The sequence below is a fragment of the Gigantopelta aegis genome, chromosome 9, assembly GCF_016097555.1.
Source record: "Gigantopelta aegis isolate Gae_Host chromosome 9, Gae_host_genome, whole genome shotgun sequence".
Taxonomy (NCBI): domain Eukaryota; kingdom Metazoa; phylum Mollusca; class Gastropoda; order Neomphalida; family Peltospiridae; genus Gigantopelta; species Gigantopelta aegis.
The window spans coordinates 61,505,733-61,518,494 of NC_054707.1; the positions used below are offsets into that span (position 1 = coordinate 61,505,733).

Here is a 12,762-nt window from a genome sequence, read left to right on the forward strand (position 1 = left end):
TTACAGCTTGTTGGGTTAAATCGAGAAAGTCCGGTGTTTATGTGTTTGTATAAGGGTTTTATCTACCTTGTCGGCGTCTAATGCCTTCGAGAAAGAAAAAGAAATTTAAAAGAAAGATTTTTTTCAGAAAGATACAGTGGTTTTCTTGTTTTCTTTTTCTTCACTTCATGGCCACGCCATGTTTACCGAAACACAGAGATTAGCGCCATATATCAAACGAAATAAATCACCAGCCAATAAACTATTTCAATCGGCAAAATTTGCGAAAGGGTAAATGAAAATTGTTATTATTATTAGTATTTATGAAATAAAATATCATGTATGGACGTGTATATTCAGCAAGCTAGCTAGCATTTTGTAATAGTAATATTAAATAATAGTTGATGTTCATGGTTGTGTGAGCCACAGAACCACTTTACATAGTGTGTATAGCTCTCACCTCACAAAACACGAGGAAACCCTGGATTGTACATATCAGTAGTGTGCTGTGTGTGTGTGTGTGTGTTGTTGTTGTTGTTGTTGTTGTTGTGTGAGTGTGTTGTTATTGTTGTTGTGTTGTTGTTGTTGTTGTTGAGAACTAAATATGTCTCCAAAATACAGATGCGATCTCAGTAGAATTAAAGGATAATGTTCTTAAGTCATAAACAAAAATGGAATTTATGCAGTGCAAGTATACTACTCAAAAGAATTTAAGGGTCAGACGATATTTTCGACATTATTTTCTGAATGTCAATTATATTAGCTAGACCCCACCGCGCCAGGGTGGTAACGGACTTTCTCAGACAACAAGGTATCGCCAGGATGGATTGGCCAGCATATTCGCCTGACTTGGCCCCAATAGAGCACGCCTGGGACGAATTAGGCAGGAGAGTTCGGGATAACCATGCCCCTCCGGCCAACCTTCATGATCTGGGTCAACTTCTTATGGCAGAGTGGCAGGCCATTCCTCAAGAGTTCTTCAGACGTCTGATCAACAGCATGAGGCAACGATGTGTCGAGTGTATTCGCGCCAGGGGTGGATTCACACACTATTAAACGAATGTTCTAATGTGTAAAATCCATGTTTGACAACCTTCAACTTTGACAGCATGTCATGTGACTTTCTTGTATACAGTGACGTTTATTTGTGGTTTTTTGTAAATATGGAACAATAAATAATTTTTTTGGTGTAGTTTACATCATCAATCTAATACACTCTGAAACGTATTTGGGTATAAATTTTTGACCCTTAAATTCTTTTGAGTAGTATACAATAAATGTAATGCGTGTGCAATACATGTATATACATGTGTGTAATATATGTAGTATGCATAATGTGTGTAATATATGTAGTATGCATAATACTCGTATGTGTAATATAAAGTTCAATATAAGTAGGGAGCATTCAAATATATTACAATATAACAGAGATGTATTATTTTTTATTGCAATATTAATTAATGGTAAAACACAAGCACTCATGTGACAAGGGATTGGCATTAAAGATTATAGCCAGGACAGTGATGTAGGTCCGGAGAAGACACAGATAGGCAACAGGAGTCGTGCTTGTCAATTTGACGTCTTCAATATTTGCACGTGTAACTGAACTGGTAAAAACCCTCACGGTTCGTCAAGCACGCACCAATCCGACGTGGCATGCTCCCGATTAAACATCATATAACATTTTAGGGGATCCTGTCCCAGTTTGTTGGCTGACGTTGACGTTCTCGGAGACGTCGTTCGATGATGTCCCACATGTGTTCAATGGGTGAAAGGTCTGGGCTTATGGCTGGCCATGGTAGTGTGGCGATGTTCTGTTGTTGCAGATACTCCTGTGATTAGTAGACTCCGGTGAGCACGGGCGTTGTTGTAATGAAAAACAAAATGGCGTCCAGCCTGACGAGCAAATGGCACAACGATCGGTGCAAGGATGTTGTCACGGTAGTACTGCCCAGTGACCCTCCAATGAACAATATGCAGCTGGGTTCTGGCAGTCATGGTGATGCCACCCACACCATCACGGACCCTCCTCCAAATCAGCCATGAGGAAGAACGTTAACGTTGGCGTAGCGTTTATTGGGACGTCGCTATACACGTTGTCGTCGATCATGGAAGTCTATTGTGAATCTGGACTCGTCTGAAAACATTACCCGAGCCCAACGCCTGTTAGCCCAATATATACGATGTGTATACCATTTACGTCTGGCAGCAATGTGTCTCGCAGTCAAATGTGGGGTAACGTAGGGTCAACACGCGAGTGTGTTACTTCTATTCTGTTACGAATAGTCTGACCAGACACTGTAACGCCATTTGTAACACGGAGTTCTCTTGCGATTTGATTGGCTGATATATCTCGATTCCTCAACGTGCAAGTCCTAATGAAGAGGTCCTGAACCGGAGTTGCGACCCTTGGCCGCTGTGAACTGGGACGATTTGAGTTTTACATCTCATTTCATTCTATAATTGATATTTTAAATGGAATATCCCCTATTTATTTTTAACAGTATCTATATATTATGGGTGTAATACATTTGTATGTAACATAACAAATGTAGAGTGTATACATGTAGTATGTGTGTAATAAATGTCGTATTAATACATGTAGTGTAGGTGTAATGCGTGTAAACATGTACTGTGTGTGTTGCACTTGTGAGTGTTAATACAGTGCAATACATGTAATGTGTGCAATACATGCAACATTTGTAGTGTAATTCATGTGTGTAATAAATTAAGTATGTGTAATACACGTCATATGTGTAATGATATAATGCAATGCCTGTAATACATGCAATACGAATGTAATAGATGTAGCATGACATTTGTAATATATGCAATTTCTGTAATGTATGTAATATGAGTAACAGACGTAATATGTGTATGATATTTATAATACTGTATGTGTAGTATCATGGGCGTCATTTGCAAGGAAAAAGTGGGGGGTACAATTGGGTTCTAACAATATTTCGTGCGACTAATCGCGAGCGCCCTAGGCGTGAAGCGACTCTATGGGGGTCTTGGGGCATGCCCCCCCCACCTATAAAATTTTGCAAAAATTAAGGTCATTGTGGTTGTCTGAGAACATTATTTAGAGTAAAGTGGGGGGGGGGGACATGTCCCCCCTGTCCCCCACCAAATGACGCCCATGTGTAGTATATATAATGTAAATTGTCAATATTTTATTTATTGAGCTTTTATTATGTTTAATTAAACAATTTAATTGGATTACAGTAAAAAAAATAATTAAAAAATCATATACTTCAAAATTTGTAACAGTATTCAGTACTATAGTATTGGAAACTAATAAACTGATAAAAATAAAAAAACATTTCGTAATTTTAGATAATTTATTTATTAAATAGTAATGACTCACACATGTATTTTAATACATTTAAAATGAGGAGCGTTCCTGTGCAGCACCATTTCAATGGAGCGATCCTCAGCTGGTCATGTTATTGCTCACAGCAAACATTGTAATTCACACTTGGGGTGTCACGATACACCTACTTCCCGATAACAAATATATCATGATACATTAACCTGCGATACGATATGTAACACAATGGTAACAATAGCTTATTCACAGGTTTTCTCAGTAAAACACAAATTTTAGAAATTATTTAAAAATAAGAAATAAACATGATCAAAAATTATTAAACAGTTTTAATGTAAAATCTCCACATCATAGACAAGTTGACAGAAACAGGCACATATTCTCTGTCCACTTCACTGATTTTCCTTGAAGTAAATAACTTGGCAATAAGTACATATCAGTACAAATTGGTGTTGGTAACTCGATATACGAAATAAAAATAAAAATCGATACATGGTCAAAATAGAAACAGATACACAAGCAAGGGTATCATGTATCGTATCGTCAGCAGTAGTATTGTGACACATTGGTGCATCGGTGTATCGTGACATACCTAATTCATACATCAGAAATATGTATGTATTTAAACTCAGAAATATTTATTTAAGCTAAATGTTTAATGTTAAATATGTTACAGAAGGCAACTATGGTGTTTGCAGATGTTTGACAAATGTATAAGAATATTTTGCTGCCTGTGACATCACACAACTGATGTTAGAGACTGGTTCTGTATAACAACACCCCCGTTTTGAAACAGTGGTCTCATTCTGCATTCATCAGAAGTCATGAAAATCTTATTTTCCAGTTCACAAGTTGTGAAGAGCGTTCGTTTGGCAACTGACAAAAACATATTCAGAACCTGGCTCGGTGCTTATAAAACATCCAGTCTAGACTCAAAACTCTAATATAGTTGGAGGCACTAATGTCATGACAACGCCATACAAAATGTATGCATGTGACGTCATCAGAGATAGAGTCTGGACTCTAAAAGGTTTATATACCGGCCTCGGTGGCGTCGTGGCAGGCCATCGGTCTACAGGCTGGTAGGTACTGGGTTCGGATCCCAGTCGAGGAATGGGATTTTTAATCCAGATACCGACTCCAAACCCTGAGTGAGTGCTCCGCAAGGCTCAATGGGTAGGTGTAAACCACTTGCACCGACCAGTGATCCATAACTGGTTCAACAAAGGCCATGGTTTGTGCTATCCTGCCTGTGGGAAGCGCAAATAAAAGATCCCTTGCTGCCTGTCGTAAAAAGAGTAGCCTATGTGGCGACAGCGGGTTTCCTCTAAAAACAGTGTCAGAATGACCATATGTTTGACGTCCAATAGCCGATGATAAGATAAAAAATCAATGTGCTCTAGCGGCGTCGTTAAATAAAACAAACTTTACTTTTACTAAAAGGTTTATAAGTACGGGCCCTGGGCCCATATTTTCGAAGCCATGTTAGCGCCACAAAATCGTAAAACCGTCGTAAGCACACGCCATAGTAATCTCATAGATTACGACGGTTTTATGATTTCGTAGCACTAAGATTGATTTGAAAATACGGTCCCTGTGGCCTAATTCATAAAGCTCTCTTAGAATCTCTTTAAATTAAGCAGCATCGCATCATCTTTATAACGGCCTCGGTGGCGTCGTGGTTAATCCATCAGACATAAGGTTGGTACGTACTGGGTTCGCAGCCCAGTACCAGCTTCCACCCAGAGCGTGTTTTAATGACCCAGTGAGTAGGTGTAACACCACTACACCCTCTTCTCTCTTACTAACCACTAACCCATTGTCCTGAACGGACATCCCAGATAGCTTAGGTGTGTGTCCAGGACAGCGTGCTTGAACCTTAATTGGATGTAAGCACGAAAATAAGTTGAAATGAAAGGAATCATCTTTACAAGTCTTTTTGCATTGTTCTGCAAGCTCGCAAACTTGCTAGAGTTTAGTGAATTAGGCCTCTGACCCGGTGATTATAAAACTTTTAGTATAGACTCAAGACTCTTAATAGAGTCTGAGACTTTAACGCCAATGCAATGCCATACTAATGGCATGTGTGTGATATTATTATTTGAATCTTGAATAAAGTTTTATAAGCATGGGCCCAGTTATAGTACACAACATGTCTTCAAGCAATCATTTTGTTTCCATTGGCCCACAGGTAAGAAAGACCACAGCACATCCAGTTGTAGAGTATTTATTGGTATGACTAAGTTAAATATAGTAAGAAGCATTCCTCCACCAAGTACAATAAAATCTGGCAGTCGAAACTGTCCATGCAGCCGACTGTATCGACTGGTTACATGTACAGACTGGCAAGTATTGTGGAAAACTCAACTGTAATAAGTGGAAACATGTTATTAGCTGGTCACGGCATGTATGCATCATGTTATCACATGTACCAATTGGTCATATTTACCAAGAGGGCACGTACTACATGAGTAGTTACATGTATCAAGTAACCATACATACCATTAGGGGCAGATACAGGATTTTATAAAGAGGAGGCTCATAAAACTCTAAAACGAAAATGTTGGGAGTTTAAAAATGGCAAATCAGCCAAGCTCCCAAAGGAAGGGGGGTCTGTAGTGGAGTTTCGGGCATGCTCCACAATTGTTGTGAGAGAGGTTTTTCAGGGCAATTTAGTGTTGTATATTGTGGATAGTGAATTTTACAAAAGTCATTAAAAATGGTACTTCAAACGGGTGGAGTGAGGGGAATCATCAGCTTTCTGTGACCCCAACCTCCACCCCCCTATCTGGATTCACCCTTGACCATATGCACCATATGTGCACCAATTAAGTGGTCATATGTCCTAAGTATAAAGAATGTAGCATACACTAGCTGATCACCTGTACCAGATGGGCATAAGCTGCAAGAGATATACCATGTGGGCTAAAGAATATATAATGAATGTATAAATGATCATAATTTCCAAGAGGCCACATGAACCAAGTGAGCTAGATGTACCTGGTGGCCACATATATATGGATGATCATAATCTCTAAGAGGCTACTGCCCCTACACACTACCAACCCCAGTCGGGCTGCTAATGCTCTCTTGCACTTGCCAGTGTGTGCAATCCCCTCTCCCACCCACCTCTACCCTTTTCTTGTCCTGGACGGAGGAGCCGGCCAAGGCCATCACCTGTGCCCATGACACTACAACAGCTTGTATTAAGGGATCCTGAATTAAGTGGCCACATTATGCAGGGTTTGACAAATGCACTAGCCCTCGGTTCCGGCTGGTGAATATTTGCACAGGGCTAGTGGAATTTATTAACTGTACTACTATACTACATAGGGCACTAGCCAAAGCCTCTGTGAGGGCTAGTGGTTTCCTCAGACATTTGGCGAAGACGTTATGTGGAGACTATTATCACAGCCTGACAGAATGTTTTGTTGCCTGAACTCACTGCAGCTTGCTGATGGTGTAGGGGACGGAGCTGCTGATGTCCAGGAAGAAGTGTCCCTCTTTCCCGGGTCTGAACGTACAAGGTGATATGTTATACACTCCACCTGAAATGTTGTCCAGCTGCAGTACACAGTAGCCTGGCCTGAAACAGATAACAGACATCTTATTCAACTGAGGTATATAATGGGGGTTTTTCTCTCTTTTTTTTCTCCCACTGCCCCCTTTTCTCCTTTTGACTTCAGTCTCATTTCTTCCCAATCTGGCAGCTCCTCTTATCTTTCAACTTCTTTTGCTGTCCATCTCCACATCCCAGTCCTTATCTCACCAACAGCGACAGGTGCTTGTTTCTATCCATGCCACACACCTGCTATTTCCCCATCAGCTTTAACTGTGGGCTTATTCTGACCACTTCAGGGAGTGTTTAGTAGTTACTTCTGTTATTGTTAAGAGGCACTTGTAACCACCTACTCTGCTCCCCTACTACTGGCGGACGTTAGTGCCATGGGTCATACCAGCTTTATTAGCGGCAGAGGATGAGGATGCCAGGTGGGTGCAGGGAAGTATACAGAGACTGCATCCATGGAGGACGTTGAGACAGGTATGCAATGGTGTGGACAGCTCACAAGACAGAATCGGAGGAAACTGACAGACAGGGTTGAAACAGTATGAAATGGGAAAGTTTTTTATATTCAGATACTGAGAATGATAGGCAGAGGGTGATAGATGAGAAAGATGAATGAAAGTGTGAGCCAGCTTTGACACAATTTGAGCCACTGTGGTCAGCTTGATTGTCCAGTAGCTTAATCACCAGACCACAGAGCTCACTAACTGAGGTATATAATACCATGGTTTAAAATATAGACAGAATATCTGTGCCCATATTTTCGAAACTATCTTAGTGCTATAAAATCATAATATCTCCTCTCGTGAAGTTAGCAATCATATCTCATGAGTCGCACTTGTGTGATGAGTGTGATATGATTGCAAACTTCACGAGATGCGATATAAATCATATTTCACAAAAAAACATGAAATTTTCTATTTATTATATAACTTTGGCAATTTACCCTTATTTTTAAAATGCCAGCAACAAAATAGTTCCGCCTTTCTTACAGTGAAGATAACCTTTTTTACAGTGACGATAACACATTTGGGAGTGAAATAGTGAAATTTTCACTCTAAAATGTGTTATCGTCACTGAGTGACTGATAATACTTTTATTTCACTGATATTTTAAGATATTTCACTAAATGTTATACCATAAAAAAATTGATCAAGCCACTATATCTTGACAAGACATATAGTGAATGCAGGATAAAATAAAATATGCTATCTCAGGTACATGTTTGGAGGGGGGGGGGGGGGGGGGGGGGCATTGTTAGGAGTTGAAACCCATCTGCTAAACACAAATTTTCATTTTTTTAATACATTTTCTGGGAGAATATGGACTAACACCCATAGAAACATCTCTTTCTATGAGTCTAGACTCCCATGCATAATTCCCCGCACACACACCTGTATCCTACTAAACCACACAGTAACCCTGCCTGGAATACTAATATAACATTTATTTAATATTTATGTAATAATGACATTTAATTAAAAACAGTTTTGTATGATAAACTTTGAAAATCACTGATCCAATAGCTAATGGATTTCTACTATATTCTAGAAGACCTGTATGAACCTAAGGAGAATAAATATGCCAAAGGTGTCACAAAGTGTTATCAGTAATAAGTTTTTTATTTCATTCATTTACACGCAGATATGATGAGTTTGTATTTTGGCTGTCATGTACAGACGGCGCATCTAGCAGTCTGTCTAAACATTTTCAAAGACCTTTCATTGAGAGGATAACTTTAATTCTCTCTTTAAATCCTGCCTGACATTTCATACTGGATTAATCCAATATACTTTTATTCACGAATATACTAGAACAGAAAAAGAGAAAGACATATGAAAGTCAAAAAAAAAAAACCCACAAACAAACAAAAAACTATATTACCTACCTGAAATCACCAGATGTTGTTTTTTTAAAAGACCCAGGAGCATTGGGTGACGTTTCTGCCACACAAATCACAGTACACCCAACACTGTACTGTCTGAAAAATATAAAGACACAAATCACAGTACACCCAACACTGCACTGTCTGAAAAATACAAACACACAAATCACAGTACACCCAACACTGTACTGTCTGAAAAATATTGACACACAAATCACAGTACACCCAACACTGTACTGTCTGAAAAATACAAACACATAAATCACAGTACACCCAACACTGTACTTTCTGAAAAATACAAACACACAAATCACAGTACACCCAACACTGTACTGTCTGAAAAATATTGACACACAAATCACAGTACACCCAACACTACTGTCTGAAAAATATAGAGACACAAAGCACAGTACACCCAACACTGTACTGTCTGAAAAATATAGACACACAAATCACAGTACACCCAACACTGTACTGTCTGAAAATTACAAACACACAAATCACAGTACACCCAACACTGTACTGTCTGAAAAATACAAACACATAAATCACAGTACACCCAACACTGTACTTTCTGAAAAATACAAACACACAAATCACAGTACACCCAACACTGTACTGTCTGAAAAATATTGACACACAAATCACAGTACACCCAACACTACTGTCTGAAAAATATAGAGACACAAAGCACAGTACACCCAACACTGTACTGTCTGAAAAATATAGACACACAAATCACAGTACACCCAACACTGTACTGTCTGAAAATTACAAACACACAAATCACAGTACACCCAACACTGTACTGTCTGAAAAATACAAACACACAAATCACAGTACACCCAACACTGTACTGTCTGAAAAATATAAACACACAAATCACAGTAAATCACAGTACACCCAACACTGTACTGTCTGAAAAATATAAATACACATCTCACAGTACACCCAACACAGTACTGTCTGAAAAATATAAATACACAAATTACAGTATACCCAAAACTGTACTGTCTAAAAAATACACACAAATCACAGTACACCCAACACTGTACTGTCTGAAAAATACAAACACACAAATCACAGTACACCCAACACTGTACTGTCTGAAAAATATAAACACACAAATCACAGTAAATCACAGTACACCCAACACTGTACTGTCTGAAAAATATAAATACACATCTCACAGTACACCCAACACGGTACTGTCTGAAAAATATAAATACACAAATCACAGTATACCCAAAACTGTACTGTCTGAAAAATACACACAAATCACAGTACACCCAACACTGTACTGTCTGAAAAATATAAATACACAAATCACAGTACACCCAACACTGTACTGTCTGAAAAATACAAACACATAAATCACAGTACACCCAACACTGTACTGTCTGAAAAATACAAACACACAAATCACAGTACACCCAACACTGTACTGTCTGAAAAATATTGACACACAAATCACAGTACACCCAACACCACTGTCTGAAAAATATAGAGACACAAGCACAGTACACCCAACACTGTACTGTCTGAAAAATATAGACACACAAATCACAGTACACCCAACACTGTACTGTCTGAAAATTACAAACACACAAATCACAGTACACCCAACACTGTACTGTCTGAAAAATACAAACACACAAATCACAGTACACCCAACACTGTATTGTCTGAAAAATACAAACACACAAATCACAGTACACCCAACACTGTACTGTCTGAAAAATACAAACACACAAATCACAGTACACCCAACACTGTACTGTCTGAAAAATATAAACACACAAATCACAGTAAATCACAGTACACCCAACACTGTACTGTCTGAAAAATATAAATACACATCTCACAGTACACCCAACACTGTATTGTCTGAAAAATATAAATACACAAATCACAGTATACCCAAAACTGTAGTCTGAAAAATACACACAAATCACAGTACACCCAACACTGTACTGTCTGAAAAATATAAATACACAAATCACAGTACACCCAACACTGTAGTGTCTGAAAAATATAAATACACAAATCACAGTACACCCAACACTATACTGTCTGAAAAATACAAACACACAAATCACAGTACACCCAACACTGTACTGTCTGAAAAATATAAATACACAAATCACAGTTCACCCAAAACTGTACTGTCTGAAAAATATAAATACACAAATCACAATACACCCAACACTGTACTGTCTGAAAAATATACATGTAAATACACAAATCACAGTACACCCAAAACTGTACTGTTGAAAAATACAAACACAAATCACAGTACACCCAACACTATTGTCTGAAAAATACAAACACACAAATCACAGTACACACAACTCTGTAGTCTGAATAATACAAACACACAAATCACAGTACACACAACACTGTAGTCTGAATAATACAAACACACAAATCACAGTACACACAACACTGTAGTCTGAATAATACAAACACAAACCATATGAAAACAAAGTTGATGAATTCATCAAGCCAACAAATATTATTAAACAACTTATGCTAGGAAGACACTATGCGATAAACTGTTTGGGTGCTCCAATTGAAATACAGACATTTGCACATGCTCCTCTGATGTTATTGTGAGAACCAACAGACAAGACAAAAATGAGAATCTATTTCTATGAAAATACCAACACTCGCTTATCATATAAGATTCAAATTTTGAATCGTTTCTCTGACCCTAACAGCTAATAGCTATCGTTACGACAAGTCCCAACAGGTCGTACCCAACAACCAAGAGCTGATTAGTCCCAACAAGCGATAATAATCATAGTGTCTTCCTAGTATTAAACTTATTGACCCTAATATGATGTATTGCAGGATCGATAACTTTCAAAGTACTAAGACTTACCTCATCTCTGCCAGTGTCCCACAATACATCAAAGGTCATAGTATGTAATGTCTTATCAATGAGATGGTGTATATAAAATATCCCTTGCTGTGTTTTCAAAGGAGTAGCCTGTGTAACTGTAGAAGATTTCCTCTCTCTTAATAGTGTCCAAGTAATCATACATCAGACACCAAATACCTATAGTATAAATGTGCTGAGATGTCATTAAACTAAATATTCCTTTCATTTGCTAAAAGTGACTCCAACTTACTTTGGACCCAGAACCTCGATCAGTATGCAGTTGTCTGTAGCACTGTTGTCGATCTTCAGTTGATATATAGGATTGTTCTTGTGAGTGTCGGGGAAGTTTCCACAACCCCCCGCGGTCACCCCCTTCCATTCTCCTGTGATTTTCTTCTGATACTGAGTCTTGTAGGGGTCAACAAACTGCTTCAGGGAGAATTCACACGTGGAATATGCTCGTAGCGTGTAATGGATGGTATTGTTCTTTTCATACTGAGAAACCACAAGTGTATAGAGTGATGTCCCTTTGTTCTCCACCAGTTTGCAAAGATAGTGAGGGCTGTTGATTCGAACTCCATCCTTGTATGGAGGAGGATCATCTGAAAATAATTCATACTTTAAAATGTTTTAAAAGATCCCCTTCATACATTAACTTTTCTATAGTTTTATTATTTAGATGGATCAGTCTTTTTTTCCCTCACAACACTTTAATTTTGGAGAAAAATGAGATAAGAATTGACAAGATACGAAAATTGAATTAAAATGAAGAGAACGTTTAATACAATGCAAAAAAACTACAAAAAAGTATATATTTAATTCAACCCCGGAAAATATATTGGAAAAAAAATGAGCAGGGGGAGATGATGAGCCCTGGACCACCACCCTCCACACACATGCGCCTGCATTGGTCAGAACAAAAACAAAACAAATTAAGAGAATTTGGTTGAAAACAAATGTCAGGACAATTTTATGAATTGTTTAGTTATCTCCTTTTTGTAAAAGATATTGGGTAATAGACATTTCTTCATAACTTACATGGATAGAACACTCTTTTCCCTCCAGTTTTGTACACAAGCACAGTGATAAACTCCCTATTGTTTGCAAAGTCATCCTAA

The 12,762-nt window shown here is 38.3% G+C and overlaps 1 protein-coding gene across 1 annotated transcript in view; it reads right to left on the reverse strand.

Annotated features, from left to right (window-relative positions):
• Positions 1-5,523: 5,523 nt before the first annotated feature.
• LOC121381316 (calpain-7-like) overlaps positions 5,524-12,762 on the reverse strand; it is a 45,124-nt gene continuing 37,885 nt past the window's right edge. The window contains exons 17-20 of the mRNA XM_041510575.1: positions 12,683-12,758; positions 11,895-12,246; positions 8,764-8,856; positions 5,524-6,896 (exon numbers count right to left, since the gene is read on the reverse strand). Of these exons, the coding sequence (XP_041366509.1) occupies positions 6,752-6,896; positions 8,764-8,856; positions 11,895-12,246; positions 12,683-12,758 (666 nt within the window). The 3' untranslated portion in view covers positions 5,524-6,751. The remainder of the gene's footprint in view (positions 6,897-8,763; positions 8,857-11,894; positions 12,247-12,682; positions 12,759-12,762) is intronic.